Source organism: Phyllobates terribilis, unplaced genomic scaffold (assembly GCF_046119375.1).
Source record: "Phyllobates terribilis strain yellow unplaced genomic scaffold, ASM4611937v1 Scaffold_2__4_contigs__length_985480577, whole genome shotgun sequence".
Taxonomy (NCBI): domain Eukaryota; kingdom Metazoa; phylum Chordata; class Amphibia; order Anura; family Dendrobatidae; genus Phyllobates; species Phyllobates terribilis.
Window position 1 is genome coordinate 647,264,202 of NW_027362762.1, and position 25,948 is coordinate 647,290,149.

Consider the following 25,948-nt stretch of genomic DNA (forward strand, 5'->3'; position numbering starts at 1 on the left):
TTGGTCTTATTAGACTATAACACATTTTCTCACATGCATTTAGCAGACTTGATGTAGGTTTTGGAAAAACATGTCTAGGCTTGAATGTTTATTTTTGTAAGAAAAGACATTCATCCTGCCACCCTATCCCACAGGTCAAACAAATGAGAAATCAATGTCACATGCAGTAAACAACCATTACGTGCCAGAAATTTCCATAGCTCTTTTAATGTTGCTACAGCCCTCTTGTCAGCCTTCCAGACCTATTATCTCGGGGTCATTTCATCAATTTTGAAGGGACGTCCAGTTCTAGTTATTGTAACTGTTGTGTTACATTTAAGCCACTTCTTGCTGATGACTTAGAATTAGTGTTGAGCGAGCACTAAAATGCTCGGGTGCTCGAAGCTCGGGCCGAGCTCGCCGTGATACTCGGGTGCTCGACCCGAGCAACGAGCCCAATGTTAGTCTATGGGAGACTCGAGCATTTTTGCGGTGGCACACCCGGCAGTCTTTTAAATGCCTAACAAGTGCCCAAAACGATAGTGACAGTGCTCAAATGACATGGGGACAGAATGGGGATCGCCCAAGGTCACGGCTGTCAACAACGTGGTCAGAGGTATTGAGCCACTTTTACAGGCTCACAATAAAACGTTCAAAAACAAAAGTGAAACTTTTTTCCTGTGAAATATGTTAAGGAACATCCTTCCCAGGGTAAAGACTTGTGTATAAGTCAAAATAAATGACCAAAAACAAAAATACTCCTCCACACCTTGGGCTATGTTCACAAGTAGCATTTTTTATGCGTTTTTGCACTTTTGTATTGCTTTCAACCGTGACAAATGCATTCACCGTGAAATGTAATTTTAACATTTTACAACCTTATCTGGCCATGTGCTGTGTGACACATGCATACAGTGCTGAAAAGACAAGGAAACAGCATGGGGAAGACCCCTGGAAGCATCTCTGACTCCCAGGTCACTGTCTAAAAGTGTGCCCATCATAAGTGATCCTTACCGCATCAGAAGATGCAGACTTGCAACTATCCCCATGCAAGTTCTAGTCCCAGGGCAGTGTTCAATTGTACCTCCCCCATTCCTTGCAATACAAGCTCAAGTATGCAGCCTGCCACCCACCCACCCCCAGGCTGCAATACCATACTGCTTGCTTGCTTGAACTTGAAATTGGGCCTTTTAGGCATGTGGAGGCGGAATCTGGCCACCACGTCATGGCTGTGTTGGCGGCCTGGAATCCATACTCAGTCCCCAGCCACCCGGGGGCCGGGTGTCCATACTCGGTCCCCAGCCGCCCCGCGGCCGGGTGTCCACACACGGTCCCCGGCCGCCTGGGGGCAGCCGGGTGTCCATAAACGGTCCCCAGCCACCCCTATTTCTCCTTGGAACATCCCCCCACACACTTTTCTTAGCCCGGCCTGCTTTAGGCAGCATTGGACGAGCCCACCAGAGAACCCTGACTTCTCCATCGGTGGAGTTGAGAGTGCCAAGGTGAGGAGCATGATGATGATGACAGAAGTTAGCATCTGCTATGTTTTCTTTTAATGCAAGTGTAAGTGTGCAGCCTGCCACCCACCCACCCACCCCCAGACTGCAATTCCATACTGCTAGCTTGCACTTGAAATGGGGCCTTTTAGTTTGGAGGAGGCCGAAGCTGGCCACTACCTCATGGCTGCTTCGGCAGCGAGGTATCCATACTCAGTCCCCAGCCACCCATATTTGTCCTGGTGTGCCTTATACATAAGATTAAGCGCGTATACCAAAACATTACCTGTGCCCTCCCCAGTGCATTTAGTGGGAAGGAGAGCCTATTCCGCTGTAGTGTGTGCATGCCAAACCCCTGTTCATGGTACATGCGAAGATGCCTCCCACCTTGCACCTGTCGTTGCAGACTTGCAACTATCCCCATTCAAGTGCTTGTCCCAGGGCAGTGTTCAATTGTACCTCTCCCATTCCTTGCAATGCAAGCGCAAGTATGCAGCCTGCCACCCACCCACCCACCCCCAGGCTGCAATACCATACTGCTTGCTTGATTGCACGTTAAATTGGGCCTTTTAGGCATGTGGAGGCGGAATCTGGCCACCACGCCATGGCTGTGTCGGCGGCCTGGTATCCATACTCAGTCCCCAGTCGCCTGGTGGCCGGGTGTCCCCGCTTACTCCCCAGCCTCCAGGGAGTGGCCGGGTGTCCATACTCGGTCCCCAGCCACCCCTATTTGTCACGGTAACCTTTCCCACACTTTTCTTAGCCTGGCCTGCTTTAGGGCAGCATTGGCCGAGCCCACCGGACTATCAGACTCCTCCCGTGGGCCCTGGCTTCTCCATCAGGGGAGTTGAGAGTGCCAAGGTGAGGAGCATGATGAGGATGATAGAAGTTAGCATCTGCTTTGTTTTGTTGTAATGCAAGCGCATGTATGTAGTAGCGGCTAGGCCTGAGGTGGTCAGCGTTTTGGCGCATATCCTACCTCCTCCGAGGATTGCTGGATGTTTTCCTGCTACTATCCAAGTTCTATGACTCCCGTTAAAACAAAGCTTCAGGTGATAAATGATGGATGAGGTGGTGGCAAAGGAGAAAGAGCAGGAGGAACAGGGACCATTCACATCAATATCAGGCCAGTCAACCAGATATGTCTTGTAGGATATGTTTCTGTAACAAAAGGAGCGGTTCGGCTACACAGTTATAGGGCATACAGTGAGTGCAATGCCTACCAAAAATTTCGAGCCACTCCAATGCCCCTTGGAAATGACATGGAGGTCATAGGGCGTTAACTAAACCTTTTTTTCCATTTATAGCAACTGGGTCTCCCGTGCACTGTTGGCCTAAGCAGTGAATTGAAGGCTTTCCAAAAATTATGAGGAACTGCAATGCCCCTTACAAGAGCCATGTGTGGCACCCCAGGGGTCTGGTCACCACAGTAATAGAGATATTACGTCGGAGAGCAAGTGGGAGGTTTCCTGGTCAGGATCCCTTAAACATGCAACATCCTCCTGCCCCAATCCTGGGAGGGGAGAATTCTGCCCTTATGAACTGGATCTGGGGCGGGGTTGAGTGAGTCAGAGAACAGTCAGATTCAGAGTGAGAGCAAGGGAAAGTAACAGCAAGGAGCTCTGTAGGAGCTAGGAGCTAAAGACCAGGGGCTGGAAGCTGAGCAGAGCTCGCCCTGGCAGAAGACAATAGGAACCGGACACAGGAGTCCGAAGCTGTGAGGACTTATATATCCAGCAGCAGAAACCAGCCGGGAGGGAATTTCAGGTCCTCTGGCCATAGAAGCCCGGAGGCTCAGTCACAAGCAAGGGACCAGCACCGCCGTCGTGGAGCGGAGGCTAACAGAAGGCCCCAAGTCATCAGCCATACGGGTGAGCACTACACGGTACATTCAGGGACGTGGGCTACTTCTACCCGCTTACAGCAAGGTAGCCAGGAAGAGTGCAGACAGACGGGGAGGCCTACAACTCCACCTGGCCAGGGGAACTCCTGCTTGCTCACAGACTGACCAGGCCTCTTATGCTAGCCAGTACTCCCGGGAGGGTCTACCTTATAATCATCAGTAAAGACGCTGAACTGCACTGCAAAGACTCTGAGTCATTCCTGCTGGGATCGTGCACCATCACCCCCATCATCCACACTCACTGCCCTGAGGCTATACTCCTCCTGAGGGGAGTTATCCCATTCTATGCTGCGCACACAACACCAGCCTCAGCGGTCTGCCTCGCAGCGGTGGTACTCCCTGACCGCAATCCACGGGTGGCGCAGTCAGACAATTAACCTCAAAACCTAAGAAAGACTGCCACTGGTTTGACCAGCCTGAGCCACGGGACCGAGTCACCGCTACGGAGACTACAGACCCCAGAGACCCGGCACCGGGTATCCCACACACGTGTACACACGGCCCAGGGGGCGCGTCACATGCAGTACAGCAAATTACAAACATAAGTCCCATTATTGGGGAGTGGGTGTCCCATGGTATTTGCTTATGCTTTCCCAGCAAAAGCTGCCAAAAATTAGGACGGAGCAACTTGCAATGCCCCTTACAAGAGCCATGCAGTATAGCATATTACAAACATAAGTCCCATTATTGGGGAGTGGGTGTCCCATAGTATTTGCTTATGCTTTCCCAGCAAAAGCTGCCAAAAATTAGGACGGAGCAGCTTGCAATGCCCCTTACAAGAGCCATGCAGTACAGCATATTACAAACATAAGTCCCATTATTGGGGAGTGGGTGTCCCATAGTATTTGCTTATGCTTTCCAAGCAAAAGCTGCCAAAAATTAGGATGGAGCAACTTGCAATGCCCCTTACAAGAGCCATGCAGTACAGCATATTACAAACATAAGTCCCATTATTGGGGAGTGGGTGTCCCATAGTATTTGCTTATGCTTTCCCAGCAAAAGCTACCAAAAATTAGGACGGAGCAACTTGCAATGCCCCTTACAAGAGCCATGCAGTACAGCATATTACAAACATAAGTCCCATTATTGGGGAGTGGGTGTCCCATAGTATTTGCTTATGCTTTCCCAGCAAAAGCTGCCAAAAATTAGGACGGAGCAACTTGCAATGCCCCTTACAAGAGCCATGCAGTACAGCATATTACAAACATAAGTCCCATTATTGGGGAGTGGGTGTCCCATAGTATTTGCTTATGCCTTGCAAGCAAAAGCTGCCAAAAATAAGGACGGAGGAACTTGCAATGCTGGCACCCTGGTGGTATAGTGGTGGTGGAGGCTGAGGATAAGGAGAAGAAGATTAAACAGCCGAAACGAGGAAGAGTATACCCATGTGTGGGTGTGAAGCAGTGCATGTGAATACACCTCCCGAAATAACACAGTGGATTTGACTTTATGTTACTCTGCTGTCATTTGGTGGTGATGAGAAGTCTGGCCCAATCCAGCCCTTCTTCATTTTGATAAGGGTCAGCTTGTCAGCATTGTCAGTTGACAGGCGAGTGCGCTTATCAGTTATAATTCCCCCAGCGGCACTAAAAACACGCTCCGATAACACGCTAGCGGCAGGGCAGGCCAGGACCTCCAAGGCGTACAGAGCGAGTTCATTCCAAGTGTCCAGCTTGGATACCCAATAATTAAAAGGCACAGAGGAATCACGGAGGACGCTGGTACGATCGGCAAGGTACTCCCTCACCATCTTTTGAAACTTTCCACTCCTTGTGAGAGTACCCCGCGCCTCAGGGCCTGTAAGCTGGGCGGGTGTCAGAAAACTGTCCCAGAATGTTGACAGTGTTCCCCTGCCTCTGCTGGATTGGAGTTGCATCTCTCTCGCCTGTACGCCTTGGTTGGGCAACGAACTGTGACCTCTGCCGCTAGCGTGTTCAGATGGGAATTTTTTTAAGAGTTCTGCAGCAAGGGCCTTCTGGTATTGCCCCATTTTTGTAGACCTCACCACCTCAGGAATAAGAGAGTGAAAGTTCTCCTTGTAGCGGGAGTCTACAAGTGTCACCAACCAGTAATGACTGTCACCCAACATTTTAACAACGCGAGGGTCACGGTTAAGGCAGCGTAACATAATGTCAGCCATGCGTGCCAGACTGGTAACGGGCAAGATTTCCGTGTCCTCACCAAGATGACGACTGACCATGCTCTCCTCCTCCTCCTCCTCGTCCTCTTCCTCCTCCCCCCTGTTCTCAGGCCACCCACGCTGAACCGACGGTATGACACTTGTACAGGTACTACCGTCTACAACGCATGATAGCAGCTCCTGTTCTTCCTCCTCCTCCTCCTCTCCCTCATTGTCCCCCAATGCACGTTGGGATGAGATGAGGCTGGGCTATGTGTAATCGCCCGCTACGGCTTCTTGATCCATCTCATCATACTCTGGCTGCAATGCCTCCTCTTTAATAGTGTTGAGCCACCCCCGTAGTGTTCGAGTTTGGTTCGGTTCGTCGAACACCCGTGTGTTCGCCGAACTGTTCGTCGAACTGTTCGTCGAACACCTTCGAACACCGTTAAAACCAATGGCAGGCAAACAAAAACACATAGAAACACATAGAAAACACCTTCAAAGGTGTCCAAAAGCTGACAAACTGCTCAGAAGACACAACTAACACATGGAAAAGTGACAAGTACATATAGTCATGCGAAAAGAAAAGAGGTGGAGGAGTAAAAGGAGGGGGAGACACAGATATAGGCATGTCATGCCCTTCTAAAATCCAAAAAGTGAGAAGCCGAGACGGCCAGTCCGCTCCTGCCCGTGCCACCTCCGTGTCGCCGGGTTTGTGCCAGAGCCGCGGTGAACCCTGACGGCCAGCCCCCCTCTCCCAATACTGGTGCCTGTCCGCTGGTGGGTCGAGAGAGCCCCCCTGTGGTGGAGGCAGCTCTAAGCTTTTTAATTTAAATTGTCCCTCTAATTTGAATGAATACACTTTAAATCCATTTACAAGGATCTATTGGAGGGCAAGTCTCATGCCAGCAGCCGCGTAATTCCAGCTCCAGTAGCGTCCACTAAAGCTGCTGCAGTTAAAAAGCTTTTATAAGGATCGAGCTCGGCTGTCCACCGCAAGGCATCCTAGTGCCAGTCCCAGCCCCTATGCCTTGGGGTGCCTCCTGATGCTCTTCACTAAGTATCCCGTGGTCCCGAAGCATTTCCTTTGAAAAAATTAAGTGTCCAAACTACAGGTGGTGTAGCTTGCTTAACAGCCGGGATAATCCGCTGACTAGCAGACACTGCTACTAGGCACAAAGTATTTCCTGGGCTAGATGCAGTTAAAAATTTGTAAGTAGATACTCTCGTTGGATGCTGAGAAAGCATTCCATAGAGTCTCCTGGCACGCCATATATGATTCTCTTAAAAAGCTTGGGGTAGGGGTCTAGGGGACCCTTTTATAGCCAAAATCACGGCCCTGTATCACAATACGTCACCTAGGCTGAAGATAAATGGAACTGTAGCACCGAGGGCTCGGTTGCTACAGACGTATTGCACCTCACCCAGAGGTGTGATATCTCACTCTCAGATAAGGATGGAGTGTGGATCAGGACCCGACACCTGCATGCATTACACCACATTGCCGTGGGGCAGGGCGACCAATATGCCCCTGAGATGGGCACGACAGTCCCTGTCCCTGGCTGGAGTGGGGGGAGGGAACACTGAGGAAGGGGAACCCTGCAGTGCAGGAGCAGGGAGGAAGCAGTTCCTGGGTGCATTGAGAAGGGAGTATAAAAGGTGGGCACCATCTTAGTTCAGTGCAGAGAAGTCTGAGCAGAAGTGGCAGGGAGCAGGGGCTCTGCATGAGCTCTGCTCCGGAGGCGGGCCTAGTAACAGAGGCCCAGGCCTGCAAGAGGGAGAAGGAAGGAAGAGGAGCGGAGAAGGCTCCAGGAACGAGGAATGAAGGGATCCCAGGGGTGCGGACGGGCGAGTCGCCACCGCACGCCCGAATCCACCTGCGTGGAGGGGTCAGGCCAAAGGGGGAGACCGGTCCCCGAACTAGTGGAGGCAGGAAACGACCCTCAGCTAGAAACCGGAGGCTCTGACATTTTATGTGGCGCAGCCCCTTGCTCCACCCGCTAGGAAGGCACCACATAGGGTCAGGGAAACTGGCGCCAAGTTTACCAAGAGGAGGCCCGAGGCAGCCGGACAGAAGTGTTGGTAAGAAAGGCCAGACAAAGGACACACAAAGGGGGTCCTGTGAAGCGCTCCAAAGTTATCTGGGAGTTGTCTGAGCCCCTCACCTGGTGAGCACAGTACGACGTGGGCAGCCGTTACCTGAAGACGTGGTCTGGATAATAAGAACTGTGAGTAAAGGCCCTGAACTGCATCACTGACTCCGTGTCGTTACTGCTGCTGCCCTGCACCATCACCCCCATCCTCCGCATACACTGCCCTGAGGCTATACTCCTCCCGTGGGGAGTTATGCTACGCTCTGCTGCACCCACAACACCAGCCTTAGCGGTCTGCCCTGTAGCGGCGGTTCACTCTGACCGCAATCCACGGGTGGCGTAGTCGGACATTTAAACATCAAAACCACATAAATAGTTCCGCCACTGGTTTGACCGCCCTGAGCCACGGAACCGGATCGCCGCCACGAAGACTACAACCACCAGCATCCACCAAAAAGGGTCCGGCTCCGGGTGTCCCAAGGCCCAGGGGGTGCGTCAGAACATTTTCATCATCTTTCACAATCACCAATGGGACAAGGCAGGGATGTCCTCTGTCCCCTCTCTTATACATCCTAGTGACGGAGCACCTGCTCTCATCAATTCGCCATAACCCCAATATTAGGTGGATTGAGGTGGGAGGCACCGAGTACAAGTGCTCTCTATTTGCTGATGATGTCCTAGTATATATCACTCAATCACATATATCCATCCCTGCTGTTATGGCTGAAATAGATCACTTTGTTACATGGTAAAATTTTAAAATCAATGCAGCGAAGTCTGAGGCCCTCGATGTCTCCCTCCCTAAATCCATATAGGATTCCATCCAGTCCAACTTTCCCTTTGCCTGGCCCTCACAGGGTATCAAATACTTAGGAATTCCTATTCATAGAGACCTCTCCCATCTATGTTATCTTAATTTTGGGCCCTTTATTGAACAATTCCATACAGACCACGGTTGGCAAGTTAGAACTGTAAGATTCACTACGTGAACCACTGGTGTTTTGTGGAAAAGCACATGTACACCGCGTTCCAAATTATTATGCAAAAAGTGTTTAGGAGTGATAAGGGAAGAATTTGTTTGTTTGTCAGTTAAACTCATTGATGGTGATGTGTGTCAGGGCTCTTTATATCACTGTAAGCAATTGCAGACACCTGTGCTAATTAGTTTGGCAGGTGTGTCCAATGAAAGGCAAGACTACTTAAGAAGGCTCTCTCACATTATTAAGCAGCCTACATTTTCTGCCAAAATGGGAAAGAAAAAGGATGTGTCGGCTGCTGAGAAGCAACAAATTGTGGAGTGTTTAGGTCAAGGCATGACTACAATCAACATTGTGCGATGATCAGGATGAAGTGTCTTGGCAATCAAGAAGTATGTAGCTGATTCACAGTACACACGTGTGCGTGCTGATAAGGGCAAATTGAGGACTCTTTCCTACAGGCAATTACGTCAGGTTGAAAGAGCAGCGGCAAAAAAGCCTTGTCATAGCAGCAGACAAGTTTTTGAAGCTGCTTGTGCCTCCAACGTCCCCCGAACAACAAGATGCAGGGTCCTTCAGAGGTTTGCAGCTGTGCATACGCCATCCTGTCGACCTCCTCTATCCACTTCACACAAGCAGAAACGGCTCCAGTGGGCCAAACATTACATGAAGACTGATTTCAAAACTGTTTTGTTCACGGATGAGTGCCGTGCAGCGCTCGATGGTCCAGATGAATGGAGTGGAGGATGGCTGGTTGATGGACACCCCACGCAAACACGGCTACAGCGCCAACAAGGAGGAGGTGGAGTAATGTTTTGGGCTGGAATCATGGGGAGAGAGATTGTCGGCCCCTTTAGGATCCCTGAAGGCGCTAAACATGAACTCCATAATGTATGTGGATTTTCTCAAACAGCACTTCCTGCCATGGTTCAAGAAGAAGAACCGTGTATTTCACAGCAAGATCATTTTTCTGCATGATAATGCACCATCTCATGCTGCACATAAAACATCTGCATCTCTGGCTGATATGGGCATAAAAGGGGACAAACTTATGGTGTGACCCCCATGCTCCCCTGACCTCTACCCCATTCAGAACCTTTGGAGCATCATTAAAAGGAGTGTCTATGATGGCGGGAGGCAGTTCACATCTAAGCAACAGCTCTGGGAGGGTATTCTGTCCTCATGCAAAACAATTGAAGCAGAAACCATCCAAAACCTGACAAATTCAATGGACGAGAGAGTTCAGAAGCTCCTTTCGAACAAGGGGTCCTATGTGAAAATGTAACATCACCTAGAATAATGTTTTGAGTTGAAAACTGTTTGATTTCAGTTTCTAACAACCTGCTAATGCTTATAATTTCAAAAATGACCATTTTTTTGGTCTTTATTAAAATGAAAAGGTTGATCGAAAAGTTTGGGGGATCTAAGAGTGTGGCAACCCAGTAGTCATGATTACTTCGAATTCTGACAATATGAGGGTCATGCTGCAGGTAGTGCAGCAAGAAGGCACTTATGTGTCTTGCGCATCTCGGAGCCCCAAAATTATTTTCCGGGCTAGATGCAGCTAAAAATTATTTTTAATTTTAAATCTGGTGAAGCTTATTATAGATGGCCTAATAGGATCAGTGCTGCACACTGCTACAAAGCCCAAATTATTTTCCAGTCAAGATACAGATAAACATGATTAGTAATTTGAAAGCTTAAAACGGTTGGTAGGGTGATTTTAACCAATCATCAAGCTTTTACTCTCCCCAGGATGACACAGGGGTAGAAAAGTCGTTTCGGATCCATGATTTGTTCATCTTTATGAACGTGAGTCTGTCTACATTATCAGTGGAGAGCCGCGTGCGCTTATCTGTCAGCACACCACCAGCAGCGCTGAACACACGTTCAGACAGAACGCTGGCTGCGGGGCATGACAAGATCTCCAAGGCGTAAGTGGCTAGCTCCGGCCATTTATCCAGATTGGAAGCCCAAAAAGAGCAAGGGTCCAGTGACACAGTCGTGGATTCAATGTTTACTTGGAGATACTCCTGTACCATCGTCTCTAGGCGTTGACTATGTGTCAGACTTCTTGTCTCCTGTGGCCTTGCAAAGGATGGGCTAAAAAAGTGGTGAAATGATTCCGCAAAATTGATGTTACCAGCAGATACTGTGGTTCTGTTACGGTTTGAGTGCTGAACACTTGACGGTCCCACGGTTGGCAAGTTGGAACTGCGAGATTCACTACGTTCACCACTGGTATTTTGTGGAAAAGCACATGTAAGATTCTGCAACAGTCTCTGCTGATACTCCTGCATGCGTGCATCCCTTTCTATGGCAGGAATAATTTCTGCAAATTTACTTTTGTACCGGGGATCTAACAGTGTGGCAACCCAGTAGTCAGGATTATTTCTAATTCTCACAATTCGAGGGTCATGTTGCAGGTAGTGCAGCAAGAAGGCACTCATGTGTGTTGCGCATCCAGGAGCACCAAGTCCCTGTTGTGTTGGTGGCGAGGTAACAATCATGCTTCCTTCCTCTGTCCTCTCCCCCGAACCTCGCACAACAGAAATGTGATCAAGGTCTCCCTCATCTGATGAGTCTTCCATCAGTTCGTCCTCCACTTCTTCCTGGGCTCCTGCACCTTCCTCACTAGTTTGGCTGCTACCATGCGCCCTGGTAAAATCATCTCCCCCACCCTCACATGCCTGCCGCCCTGGTGCTGCCGACCGTCTGGACCTTGCAGATGTTAGCCCTTCCGCATACAACTCCTCCTCCTCTACTTCCTTCACCTCCTCTTGTGCCACCACCTGACTCCGAATTCTGTTTAACATGTGCTCCAGCATGTAAATCACCGGAATAGTCATGCTGATAATGGCATCGTCAGCACTAAACATCTTCGTCGCCATTTCAAAACTGTGCAGAAGGGTGCATAGGTCCCTGATCTGAGACCACTCCTCCAGCGTGATTTGCCCCACCTCTGAATCTCGTTGGCCCAGGCTATACGTCAGAACGTATTGCACCAGGGCTTGTCGGTGCTGCCACAGTCGCTGCAACATGTGCAGAGTTGAATTCCACCGGGTAGGCACATCGCATTTTAGCCGGTGAAGTGGCAGGCCCAACGACTTCTGTAGAGATGTAAGTCGCTGAGCTGCGGGATGCGAACGGCGGAAGTGAGCTCACAGCGACCGTGCCCTCTGCAGAAGGCCATCTAGTCTGGGATAGTGGGCTAAAAATTGCTGGACAACCAGGTTCAACACGTGAGCCATACAAGGCACGTGTGTGACATTGCCCCGGCGAAGGGCCGCACCCAGGTTTGCAGCATTGTCGCACACGGCCTTCCCTGGTTTCAGGTCCATTCATGAAATTGGTTCTCCAGAGCTGACCACAACTCCTCAGCTGTGTGACTCACATTTCCCAGACATTTCAATGTAAAAACTGCCTGATGACATTGAGCCCTACTGCCAGCATAGTAAGGAGGTGTGCAGGATCCCTTCTGCGCAGTTAGAAAGCTTGTGGCATGACCAGACAGGCTTTGGGTGCAGGTGGAAGACCGAGAGGAGGTTGAGGAGGCAGAAGCAGTGGAGGAAAAATGACATAAAGAGGATTGACGCACAACTCGTGGGGACGGCAAGACTTGGACAGCAGCCCCTTGTCCTGCTGTCACCATAGTTACCCAGTGCCCAGTCAGCGACATGTAACGCCCCTGTCCATGCCTACTCGTCCAAGTGTCTGTGGTGAAATGCACCCTGTCACGCACAGAGTTTCTCAAAGAAGCGGTGATGTTGTGTGCGACATGCTGGTGGAGCGCAGGCACACCTTTCTTTGAGAAGTAGTGCCGACTGGGCATCTGGTACTGGGGCACTGCGACGGACATAAGGTCTCGAAAATCCTCTGTGTCCACCAGGCGGAAAGGCAGCATTTCTGTAGCCAAGAGCTTGCAGATGGTGAAATTCAACCTCTTAGCTTTCTCATGGCTAGGAGGAAATGGTCTTTTACTTGTCCACATCTGAGGGACCGAGGGCTGGCTATTGTGCTTAGACGGGGTTGATAAGGGTGTCCCCGGCAAACTGCCGGTCTGTGAGGAAGATGCAGGCGGACATGTTAGGTTGCCTTGATCCAAAGGTGGTGCTATCGATGTCGGACAGCGCTCAAGACCAGCTGGTGTTACCACCTCCAAAGAAAATGATGACCTGCCAATCACGCTGGCTGTTGCGGGTAAAGAGGTGGCAGGTCTGCGCCCCAAAACAGGTGTGACTGCTGTCCCCCCAGTCACAGAGGATGAAGAGGCCGCGGATGCACAAGATATGGCAGACGGTGGTTGGCCCGGCCGGCTAGACCGCATTGTAGCACACTGAGCTTCCCACTGCAACTTATGCTTCATGTCCATGTGCCGGTTCATGCATGAAGTACTCAAACTATGTATTTTTTCGCCTCTACTTAGCTTTTGCTGACAAATGTTACAGATAACACGAGTTGGGTCATCTTTATCGATCTGAAAAAATGCCCAGGCTATGCAAGGCTTAGCACCCATGCGACCTGAAGAGCCACCACAACTTGTGGTGAGAGGCAGAGTTGTGTTTGAGGATGCAGTTGTTGACGTGCTTCCAGTACTACGTCTCTGTCCAGGAAGGCGCAACCTGACGTCGTCGTCACTAGCATCTTCCTCCACCTCCTCTGCTGACCTCATCTCTTGGCTGACTGTGGGTTGACAGTAAGTGGGATCTCCGACCTCATCATCATCACCCTGTGCGTTATCACACCCGTCGTCCTCAGAGCCAACCTGTTCCTGCCCTGACAAAAAACTAAAGTTGTCGCTCCAATCAGGTATTTGAGTCTTATCATCGTCTTCCTCATTGTCTCCACCAACAGGAGTTACAGTTTGGGAATGAGGGTCTACATTATGGTCAGAACCTTCTGCGTCTGGTCCTGGATCCGACTCATAAAGATTCTGGGCATCAGTGCAGATCATTTCCTCGTCTGGATTCACAGAAGCGCTGGAGTCGACCTCTGATTCCCAGGCTATAGTATGAGTAAACAGCTCTGCAGACTCAACCATCTGTTCTACCTCATACTCAGACGGGCAGCTGGAGATTTGGGAGCTGTGAGGAAGCAAGTGCGATTTGGGTGACACCTTTGAGGACTGGAGTATTTGTGATGTTGAAGTTGATGTGGAGGAGAGCCCACTTAAAGGAGCACTTGATATCCGTTGAAGCACCTGCTGTTTTTGTGCCTCATCTGGAATTTGTAGCGATTGGCGTGGCCGTAAGAAAGGGATCTTATCACATTGTCCGCTAAAAGAAGTAGACATTTTAGTTTGGCTGGAAGATGGTCTTTCTTCTGCACCTACCCCACGGACACAACCTTTTTTCCCCTTCCCAACATGCCTATTCCCCTTTCCACCAGCAGCAGGCCTTTTTCCACTCATTTTGGTGGTTAACTAATTCACAACTCTGGAGTTGTTTGCACAAAAAAACAATGGATGGTAACCGAGCAGAGCTGAGTGGCCAAACTGTGGTATTAGGCCAAAACTATTGGCTGGGTTAGATGCAGAAAAAAATTATTTTTAATTTGCAACCTGATGGAGGTCAGTATAGATGGACTAATAGACCAAGTCCCACACACCGCTAGAAGCCCAAATATTTTTTCAGAGCTAGATGCAGAAAATTTTTTTATTCAATTTGCAACCTGATGGAGGTCAGTATAGATGGACTAATAGACCAAGTCCCACACACTGCTAGAAGCCCAAATATTTTTTCAGAGCTAGATGCAGAAAAAAATTATTTTTAATTTGCAACCTGATGGAGGTCAGTATAGATGGACTAATAGACCAAGTCCCACACACCGCTAGAAGCCCAAATATTTTTTCAGAGCTAGATGCAGAAAAAAATTATTTTTAATTTGCAACCTGATGGAGGTCAGTATAGATGGACTAATAGACCAAGTCCCACACACCGCTAGAAGCCCAAATATTTTTTCAGAGCTAGATGCAGAAAAAAATTATATTCAATTTGCAACCTGCTGGAGGTCAGTATAGAAGGACTAATAGAACAAGTCCCACACACTGCTAGAAGCCCAAATATTTTTTCAGAGCTAAATGAAGAAAAAAATTATTTTTAATTTGCAACCTGATGGAGGTCAGTATAGATAGACTAATAGACCAAGTCCCACACACTGCTAGAAGCCCAAATATTTTTTCAGAGCTAGATGCAGAAAAAAATTATTTTTAATTTGCAACCTGATGGAGGTCAGTATAGATGGACTAATAGACCAAGTCCCACACACTGCTAGAAGCCCAAATATTTTTTCAGAGCTAGATGCAGAAAAAAATTATTTTTAATTTGCAACCTGATGGAGGTCAGTATAGATGGACTAATAGACCAAGTCCCACACACCGCTAGAAGCCCAAATATTTTTTCAGAGCTAGATGCAGAAAAAAATTATATTCAATTTGCAACCTGCTGGACGTCAGTATAGAAGGACTAATAGAACAAGTCCCACACACTGCTAGAAGCCCAAATATTTTTTCAGAGCTAAATGAAGAAAACAATTATTTTTAATTTGCAACCTGATGGAGGTCAGTATAGATGGACTAATAGACCAAGTCCCACACACTGCTAGAAGCCCAAATATTTTTTCAGAGCTAGATGCAGAAAAAAATTATATTCAGTTTGCAACCTGATGGAGGTCAGTATAGATGGACTAATAGAATGATGCTATGCCCAAAAGATTTTACTTCACTAGGTGCAGTAAAAAAATTGGTATTCTATACACAGGTGGTATATCTTGCAACACAGATAGGCTACTCCACTGACTAACACACTCTGCAATAGGCCAAAAAGGATTAGCTTTGCTAGATTCAGCCAAATGCTGTGAAAAAAACTTGCACAGCACTGGCACAGACCTGCCTGGCAAAAACTGATAGGAACTGATGTAACCTAGTCCTGAAAAGGACTCCAATTACAATTAGTCTTTACTCCCACAATCTATCTATTTAAGAGCACAGACCTGCCTGATAAAAGTCGTAGGAAATGCTGTAACCTAGTCCTTAAAAGGACTGCAATCACAACTATTCCCTACTCCCAAGCTATCTGTATATTTGTGCGAAAATTGGCTTGAAATTAACAAGGTATAGCGCACACAGCAACAGCGGTGCCGTCTAACACGCAGCTGCAGCAGTGAGAAAATGGTGGCGACGGGGAAAATGGCTTGGTCTTATAGGGCAAGGACATGTGACATACACTGCCAATCACACATGCCCTTGCTTGTGTGAAAAAAAGCACTTCGCTCCGTGTGTGCGCTGCTGATAGGCTGACAGATTGCACCTCCCCACTGCAAATGCGGGAAAGAGAAAAAAAAATGGAGATCTTCATTGTTCCTGCAGAGATCCATCCCCTGCCCCTCCCCCCGCCCCGCTGTACACTCAAACTGCGTATTAACATTAATTTTCATCATTACTGAGAAAAAATCCAGTTATGATTTTGGTGCACGAACAGTTATCGAACATAACCTCGAACAGCCGAATTTTTCTCAAATTGTTCGTGTTCGCCGACCGGCTCGAACACCGCCCAAAACAGCTCGAATTTGAGATTGGCGAACAGTTCGAGTAGAACAACGCTCATCTCTACTCTTTAATTCTCTGCAGAGAGCGTTGCAAACAACAGACAAGTGGGATGCTGACACTAATGATGGCGTCATCGCCACTCACCATCTTGGAGGCCTCCTCAAAGTTTGTCAGGATGGTACATATGTCAGACATCCAGGTCCACTCCTGAGGTCTTATGTGTGGAGTCTGACCTGAATATCGACGGCCTTGTTGCAGCTGGTACTCCACAACTGCTCTCTTCTGCTCACAAATCCTTTGCAACATGTGGAGGGTAGAGTTCCAACGTGTGGGGACATCACTCACCAGTCGGTGTGCCGGAAGCTGCAAACGCTGCTGCAACACAGCAAGGGCGGCGGAAGCTGTAACCGACTTGCGAAAATGAGCTGACAGGCGGCGTACTTTCACGAGCAGATCTGACAACTCGGGGTACGATTTAAGAATCCGCTGAACCACGAGGTTAAGCACATGAGCCAGGCATGGTACGTGTGTGATCTCACCTCGCCTCAGAGCCGCCACCAGGTTACGGCCATTGTCACACACGACCATGCTGGGATGTAGGTTCAGCGGTCTCAGCCACAGATCTGCCTGCTCTTTCACAGCTGTCCACAACTCACAAGCAGTGTGAGGTTTATCACCTAAGCTTATGAGTTTCAGCACAGCCTGTTGCCGCTTGGCGGAGGCAGTACTGCAATGCTTCCAGCTTGGAACTGATGTGGTGATATCTGAGATGGAGGCTGAACATGAGGAGGAGGAGGAGGATGCGCAGGAGCTGTACACTGTGGGGGCAACTCTGACTGACATAGGGCCCGCAATCCTCGGTGTGGCGAGGATGTGTTCCGTCTCAAGGTCCGACTGGGTCCCGGCTTCCACTATGTTTACCCAGTGTGCCATCAGAGAGATGTACCGTCCCTGGCCACAAGCACTTGTCCACGTGTCCGTTGTCAGGTGGACTCTCCCAGTAACTGCATTGTTGAGGGCACGGCAGATGCTTTGGGACACATGCTTGTGTAGTGCGGGGATGGCACACCGGGTAAAATAGTGTCGGCTGGGGACCGAGTACCGAGGGACGGCCACCGCCATAAGATTGTGGAAGGATTCCGTCTCCACCAGCCTAAAAGGCAGCATTTCCAATGCAAGCAGTCGTGAAATGTGCCAATTTAGGACTGTGGCCTGTGGGGCGTTAGCTGCGAATTTCCGCTTTCGTTCAAAGGTCTGGGATATGGACAATTGAACGCTGCGGTGGGACGTGGACGTGGACGTTGATGCTGTTTCTTGAGAAACTGCCATAACAAGTGAAGACTGAGAGGAGGGGGCATCTTTACATGCAGTATGGACAGGGGATTGCCTTGCACACACAACAGGGGGTTCTATTGCACGCACAACAGTGGAAGAAGCAGTGGTGACACCCGCTGACACTGGTCGTGGACCCTGGGTTTCGCCCCACAAAGTTGGGTGCTTTGCTGCCATGTGCCTGATCATGCTGGTGGTGGTCAGGCTGGTAGTTTTGTCACCCCTGCTGATGCTGGCATGGCAGGTGGAACATATGGCCTTTTTGGGGTTATCAGCAGAGTCTTTAAAAAAATTCCAGACTCTGGAAGACCTACCGCTTGTACTGGCAACGTCCCTTGTGTTGGTGTTACGGGGAACGGTTGCCTGCCTTCTGTCTGCGGCCACCACACTGCTTCTTCCTGCCTGTTGGGGTACTCTGCCTCCCTCCCCCTGTGTACTGCTGGCCTCACTCTGCACGTCCTCCTTCCACGTTGGGTCAGTTACTAGATCATCCACCACCTCCTCCTCTTCCACTTGCGCACCACGATCCTCCTGCTCGCTTCCTGGCAATTGTGTCTCGTCATCGTCCACCTCTTGTGACAGATTGCCAACGTCAACTTCCTGTGGCCGTGGCTGTTCAAATATTTGGGCATCGCAACATGGGATCTCCTCTTCCACCACTTCAAGCGTATCAGGCGAGGGGCCCAAATATGGAAATGGACCAGTGAACAGCTCTTCAGAGTGTCCAAGTGTGGGATCACTTGCTGTCTGACGACACTCGGCATGGTGGGAGGAAGGAGCATCAGGGTGAGGAGGAGTGTGCGGTCGAGACTCACGGCTACTAAGAGTTGACCGTGTGGAAGACAGACCGGAGGTGGTGGTGGCCAGGTAACTGGAAGTATTATCTGCTATCCAATTAATAACCTGTTCACACTGATCAGTTCTCAATACTGGTGTTGTTCTGTGCTTCCCTAGTAATTCGGTCAAGAAGTGGGAGCGAGAAGATGTGGCTGTTGGTTGTGGCACATTTTCACCTTGGCCACGGCCCCGTCCTCTGCACGAACCATCACCAGAACGTCCAGTTCCACGTCCCTTGCCATGCGCCTTGCCCATTGTAAATGAAGTAAAATAGCTTACACTTGCACTATCAATGGAAAAGGGTAATAAAGAGTAGATTAGAACCGTGGAAGAGGAAAACCACAGTTATTGTTTATTGGGGTATACCACACTTTTTTAAATAGAGATATTTGCGGCTGAACAGTGAGCGACACACTCAAACTGCTTTTTTTTTAGATACCAAAGGCCCAAAACTGGATAGTACAGCGATTTGACCCGTGGAACTGCGAAACCACACTGGGATGTCGGGCCTACACAAGACTATTTTCAACAGACATATTTTTGTGTCACAACAGTCAGGAGACACTACTGTTTTTCTTTACGGAAAAAACTACCAAAACCTGAATAATAGAGATTTTTTACCGTGGGATGGCAAACCACAGTTATTGTTTACTGGGGTATACCACACTTTTTTAAATAGAGATATTTGCGGCTGAACAGTGAGCGACACACTCAAACTGCTTTTTTTTTAGATACCAAAGGCCCAAAACTGGATAGTACAGCGATTTGACCCGTGGAACTGCGAAACCACACTGGGATGTCGGGCCTACACAAGACTATTTTCAACAGATATATTTTTGTGTCACAACAGTCAGGAGACACTACTGTTTTTCTTTATGGAAAAAACTACCAAAAGCTGAATAATAGAGATTTTTTACCGTGGGATAGCAAAACCACAGTTATTGTTTACTGGGGTATACCACACTTTTTTAAATAGAGATATTTGCGGCTGAACAGTGAGCGACACACTCAAACTGTTTTTTTTTAGATACAAATGGCCCAAAATGGATAATACAGAGGTTTGAACCGTGGAAGTGCAAAACAACACTTCTGTTTCTCTAGCCTACACCAGACTATTTTCAACAGTTATATTTGTGTCTGAAAAATCAGAGACACGCTTTTTTTTGGGGGGGGGACACACCAAAAGGTTAATAAGACGGGTATTTGTACAGTGTGAAGGAGGAAAAAAAAAGGAGGATTTAGATGAAAAAAAAAGGATTTTTCCTGGCCCCCGACACCTGGTGCTAAGTCCAGCAATTTCAGCAACAGGAGCACACAGGACTGTAATGCAGCGTTTGCTGGTATAACCACTGTGTCTCCTATACAGCCTGCCTGCCTGGTATCTGTAATGGATATTAGTCCTGAAAAGGACTGTTTGTTTGTTCTGGCAGCCTTTACAGACCCTACACTAACTATTTCGTAGTTTATATCTCTCCCTAAATCAGCAGCGCTGTCCCTACACTGTCTAATCCGGAGCGACTGTGTCCAAGATGGCGGCGCCCCATTTTAAATACTCGAGGTGACGCTGTGCGGCCAGCCAGTCACTGTAATGCCCACAACCAACATGGCTGCAGAATTACAGTGACTGCCTGGCAATCCCTGCATGTTCATTGGCTCTGTAAAGAGCGCCAAACATGCAGGGCGGAGATCCGAGCTCCCGCCCGAGTAACCCGGAAATGCTCGGTGCTCGCCAAACATCCCGAGTAGCGTGATGCTCGGGCGAGTACCGAGCAGTGTCGAGCATGTTCGCTCAACACTACTTAGAATATTTTTATACCCTTCTTCTTACTGATAAATTTCAACAATGAGATCCCTTTGCTGTGTTGTAAGATGGACTATGGATGGTTATGGACCATGGCTTTTGCTGTAAAATGCAACTAAGAAAATCAGGAAAATCCTACAAGAACAGCTAAACATGACATGGAATTAATCAGAATCAGTTTAAATGGTGGCAGCTGTGTACTGACTATTATTTAACATGAGACTAAATGTGATTGGCTACTTGTGGGCATAACCACATCCTCAATTGTAAGAGGTATTCACACTTATGTAACCATATTAGTTTAGTTTTGTTATTTTTATTTTCCCCTTAAATGATTTCAGTTTGTTTCTCAATAGATTTGTGTAGATTAGGGGTGCCATTGATGGTGAAATTATTCTTATTGGTATCATTTTTTTTTACATGATGCATACCTAGCAATTTAACCCCTTACCGCCGAAGCCTGTTTTCACCTTCCTGACGAGGCCAAATTGTTCAAACCTGACCAGTGTCCTGCTTCAACATATCCCAGTGATTCTGAGATAATTTTTTAATTGTACTTCATGTTAGTGGTAAATTTAGGTTGATATGATTTGAGTTTATTTAATTGATAAAAATTGGAAATTTGGTGAAAATTTTGAAAAATTCGCAATTCTTCAACTTTGAATTTTTATGCCCTTAAACTAGATAGTTATACCACTAAAATAATTCATAAATAACATTTACCACATGTCTTCTTTACATCAGCATTATTTTTTAAACATTTTAGAAGTTAGAAGGGTTAAAAATTTTATCAGCAATTTTTCATTTTCCAACAAAATTTACAAAACCTATTTTTTTGGGGATCACATCACATTTGAAGTGATTTTGAGGAGCCTATGTGACAGAAAATACCCAAAAGGGACACAATTTTAAAAAATGCACCCCTCAAATTGCTCAATACCACATTCAAGAAATATATTAACCTTTGGATGCTTCACAGAAATTAAAGTAATATGGAAGTAAAAAAATGAAAATGTTAATTTTTCAAACAAAGAATGTAGCTTTTGCCCCAAATTTTTCATTTTCACAAGGGTAACAGGAGAAAATGGAACTCAAAATATGTTGTGCAATTTATCCTAAGTACGATGATGGGAAAAAACTACTGTTTGGACACACGGCAGGGCTTGGAAGGGAAGGAGAGAAATTTGAATTTTGGAGTGCCATTTTGGCTGGTATAGATTGCAGACGCCATGTCATATTTGAAAAGCCCCTGACATGCCAAAACAACAGAAACCCCCACAAGTCACCCGATTTTAGAAACTATACCTCTCGAGGAATTCATCCAGGGATGTAGTGTGCATTTTTAACCCTCAGGCGATTCACAGAATGGTATAACATTGGGCTGAGTTAATGAATTAATTACCAATTTTTTCCACTAAAATGTTGCTTTGATCCAACATTTTTAATTTTTAAAAGAGGTAGTAAGAGAAAATGAACAGTACAATTTGTTACACATTTTCTCCTGAGTACTCCAATATCTTATATGTGGTCAAAAACTACTTTTGAGGCACACTTCATAGCTCAAAAGGGAAGGAACACCATATTGGAGTGCAGATTTTGCTGGAATGGTTTGAGGGTTCCATGTTACATTGGCAAAGCCTCAAAAGTGCCAGAAGAGCAGAAACCCCCATAAGTGACCCAATTTTATTAACTACACCACATGTGTCTCACAGAATGTTATACCATTGGGTGGTGAAGAAAAAATAATTACATTTTTACCATTAAAATGTTCTTTTAGACCCTAGTTTTTCATTTTTTATAAGAGCTAATAGGAAAAATGGACCACAAAGTTTGGTTTGCGAATTCTCCTGAGTGCACCAATACCCTACAATTAATCGGGACATAGTGCAAAGCTGAGAAGGGAAGGAGTGCCATATTATCTAAGGGTACAGTGATCATATTTACGCCACAGGTGTGCCACAGAATTTTATACCATTGGGCCGTGAAGAAACAAAAAATTGCATTTTTATCACAAAAATTTTGTTTCAGCTCCAGATTTTACATTTTCACAAGGGAAAATGGGTAAAAATGGCACCAAAATTTGTCATACAATTTCTGCTGAACGTGACAATACCCCATATGTGGCTGTATACTACTGCTGAGCCACACGGCAAGACTCAGGAGGGAAGGAGTGCTATTTGACTCTTGGAGAACAAATTTTCATAGAATAGTTTGCGGACTCCTTATACAGAGCCTCTAAGTGACAGAAGAGCAGAATTCCCTTTCAAGTGACCCAAATTAGGAAATACAGGGGATATGGGAATTTATCTACAGGTGTAGTGACGATTTTGACTCCATGGTTGTTTTTCTAAACAAGCAGCAATGGATGTTGCCGAGTCAAAATTGCAAATCTGCCATTGTAGTTCCCGTACATTATAGTGCCCAGTACATTGCAGTGCCCATACATTGTGCCCAGCTCTTGCTTCTGGAGATACGCACCCTGTAAGTTAAGCAAATCCATGATCCCATTATAATCTTGTTTGTGCCATTGAATTGTAAGTAAGCAAATATTTATAATTACCATTCACCCTTTACTCTTTCACAGGAATGTTCTATAAAACACAGGACTTTTGACAAGAGTTATTTTCTGCCAATATAATATTCACACTGCAAATATTGTAATACTAGTTAGTAAACATTATTAAAAGGTAATGAATATGTCACCAAAGCATCTTTTATTTTATTCATAATATAGCACACTCTCTATAATAAAAGTATATTATCCATATTTTTCCATAAAGAATATCATGGTACTAAAGTTTAATATGCTATTTTTTTTTAGGCAGTTCAATCTATAAATGGTCACCAGGGACTAAGTCCTGAGGAATTCACATCAATGTTGTTCGAAAAAATTGATGTCAATGGAGATGGTATGTTTGCTTTCTCGTTTGGAAGTGTTCATAGAACAGATGTGTGAATCTCTGTTTTGAAGCAAATTGATTTCACCTCAAATTTTACAAATAATTTGGATTCGCCTGAAAACTATTTTTTTTTTTGCAATTTGTTTTGTGCGATTTCAGTGAAATGGCATCAAACTGCCATTTTGCTGAATTGTAAACAGTCGTAAAAAAAATGTCTCTCTTCTCCACTGTCTCACTGCTACCGTCAGTGCTCCACTTGTGCTCTGCGGCTCTTCCATCATCTTTGATGCATGTAGAAACGAACACAGGGAATATATGAAAAATATGAACAGCAAGGTAATTTATTTTCACTCCAATTTTATTAAGCTCTGGAGTTTAATCAAAAATTATAAGAAACATATGATTCACATTGAATTTTGTGAACAGATTAGAGCAAATTGCCGACTCGCTTATCACTAGTTAGTACACCTAAACTAGGCCTTCCTTAGGTTTAATGGCAGCCACTACACAATTATTTCTATCTCACATGAGAAGACAAGAAACATGTTATATGCTTTGAGCAGGGGGTTGGACCAGATGACCCAGGAGGTCCCTTCCAACTCTACCATTCTATGATTCTATGATTCTATGATTCTATGAACTACACTAACTTTAGATCAGCAGAACCACTAGAGGAATGAATGTTTTGCAAAGTTGTATGTTTTTGTTATGCTAAAATGCACTCATTATGCATCAGTGTGAAACCAGCTTAAAGGGAATCTGTCACCCCCCTGGGCGATATCAGACCTCCACTATGGGCATACAGGTGATAGAAAAGTAAATCTATACATAGATTGAAGAGAAATCTGGTTTTATAAAGTCTGTTTTTCAGAGGCTTGGCATCCAGGGGAAGCCAAGCAAACTCCTCCTGTCTGCTTATTATTCCCCTAAATCGCTAAATTACCATATTTCCCCCCTCCCCTGTACGTCACAGGGCCCTGTGACGTGCCCTGCTCTGCCTCCCCTCCCGCGCATGAGCAAAGCATGCCTCCGGCCCTGTTTGACAACATACTGCGCCGCAGCCTTGTATTGCGCAAGCGACGGTGAGTCACTGAGACTTCCGCTCCACTGGCAGTACGCAGTCAAACGGGGCCGGAGGGAAACAAAGCACGCTCCATGGGAGCGGCGCTTTGCGCATGCGCGGGAGGGGAGGCAGAGCAGGGCACATCACAGGGCCCTGCGACGTGCAGGGGAGGGGGGAATATGGTAATTTAGCACAGAGGCAGCAATTTAGAGGAACAGTAAGCAGATAAGAGGGATTTGCTTGGCGTCTTTATAAAACCAGATTTCTCTGCAATCAGACCTCTGCTATGGGCCATACAGGTATGTATAGATTTACTTTTCTGTCACCTGTATGCCCATAGTAGAGGTCTGATATCGCCCAGGGGGGGTGACAGATTCCCTTTAACCCCTTAAGCCCCGCGGGTGGTTTGCACGTTAATGACCGGGCCAATTTTTACAATTCTGACCACTGTCACTTTATGAGGTAATTACTCTGGAACGCTTCAACGGATCCCCCTGATTCTGAGATTGTTTTTTCGTGACATACTGTACTTCATGATTGTGGAAAAATTTCTTCGATATCACTTGTGTTTATTTGTGAAAAAAATGGAAATTTGGCAAAAATTTTGAAAATTTTGCAATTTTCAAAATTTGAATTTTTAAGCCCTGAAATCAGAGCGATATGTCACACAAAAGAGTTAATAAATAACATTTCCCACATGTCTACTTTACATCAGCACAATTTTGGAACCAAAATTTTTTTTTGTTAGGGAGCTATAAGGGTTAAAAGTTGACCAGCGATTTCTCATTTTTCCAACAAAATTTACAAAATCATTTTTTTAGGGACCACATCACATTTGAAGTCACTTTGAGAGGTCTTTATGACAGAAAATACCCAAAAGTGACACCATTCTAAAAACTGCACCCCTCAATGTGCTCAAAACCACATTCAAGAACTTTATTAACCCTTCAGGTGCTTCATAGGAATTTTTTGAATGTGGAAGAAAAAAATGAACATTTAACTTTTTTCACAAAAATGTTACTTTAGACCCAATTTTTTTTATTTTCACAGGGGTAACAAGAAAAAATGGACCGCAAAATTTGTTGTGCAATTTCCCCTGGGCACGCAGATACCCAATATTTGGGGAAAAAACACTGTTTGGGCGCACTGTAGGGCTCGGAAGGGAAGGAGCGCCATTTGACTTTTTGATTGTAAAATTTGCTTGAATAATTAGCGGACACCATGTTGCGTTTAGAGAGCCCCTGTGTGCCCAAACATTGGAGCTACCCCACAAGTGACCCCATTTTGGAAACTAGACCCCCCAAGGCACCTATCTAGATGCATAGTGAGCAGTTGCAACCCCCAGGTGCTTCACAAATTGATTCGTAAAAATGAAAAAGTGAAAAAAAAAAACACTTTTTCATTGTTACGAATCAATTTGTGAAGCACCTGGGGGTTCCAACTGCTCACTATGCATCTAGATAGGTGCCTTGGGGGGTCTAGTTTCCAAAATGGGGTCACTTGTGGGGGAGCTCCAATGTTTGGGCACACAGGGGCTCTCCAAACGCAACATGGCGTCCGCTAACAATTTGAGCCGATTTTCCATTCAATTTGTTAGCGGACACCATGTCGCGTTTGGAGAGCCCGTGATGTGCCTAAACAGTGGAGCTCCCCCACAAGTGTCCCCATTTTGGAAACTATACCCCTCAAGGATTTTATTAAGGTGTATAAGGGACTATCTATGATAAGTGCTAAATCCCTGTATTTTCTGACATAGGATATTAGGAATCACTAATGATTTGTGTTATTTCTTTGATATCTATGAGATGTGACATAATGCATTACCAATGATAAATGCTATTCCTTACTAAATGATATTGAGATTGTTATAATGCATTTAGAATTGGTCATTTGTTTTGC

General features: G+C 46.5%; 1 protein-coding gene across 1 annotated transcript in view; it reads left to right on the plus strand.

The window, feature by feature from the left end:
* Window positions 1-25,948, plus strand: part of GUCA1C (guanylate cyclase activator 1C) — a 353,630-nt gene that overhangs the window by 267,931 nt on the left and 59,751 nt on the right. Inside the window, exon 4 of the mRNA XM_073670676.1 lies at window positions 22,908-22,995. Coding sequence (XP_073526777.1) covers window positions 22,908-22,995 — 88 coding nt within the window. The remainder of the gene's footprint in view (window positions 1-22,907; window positions 22,996-25,948) is intronic.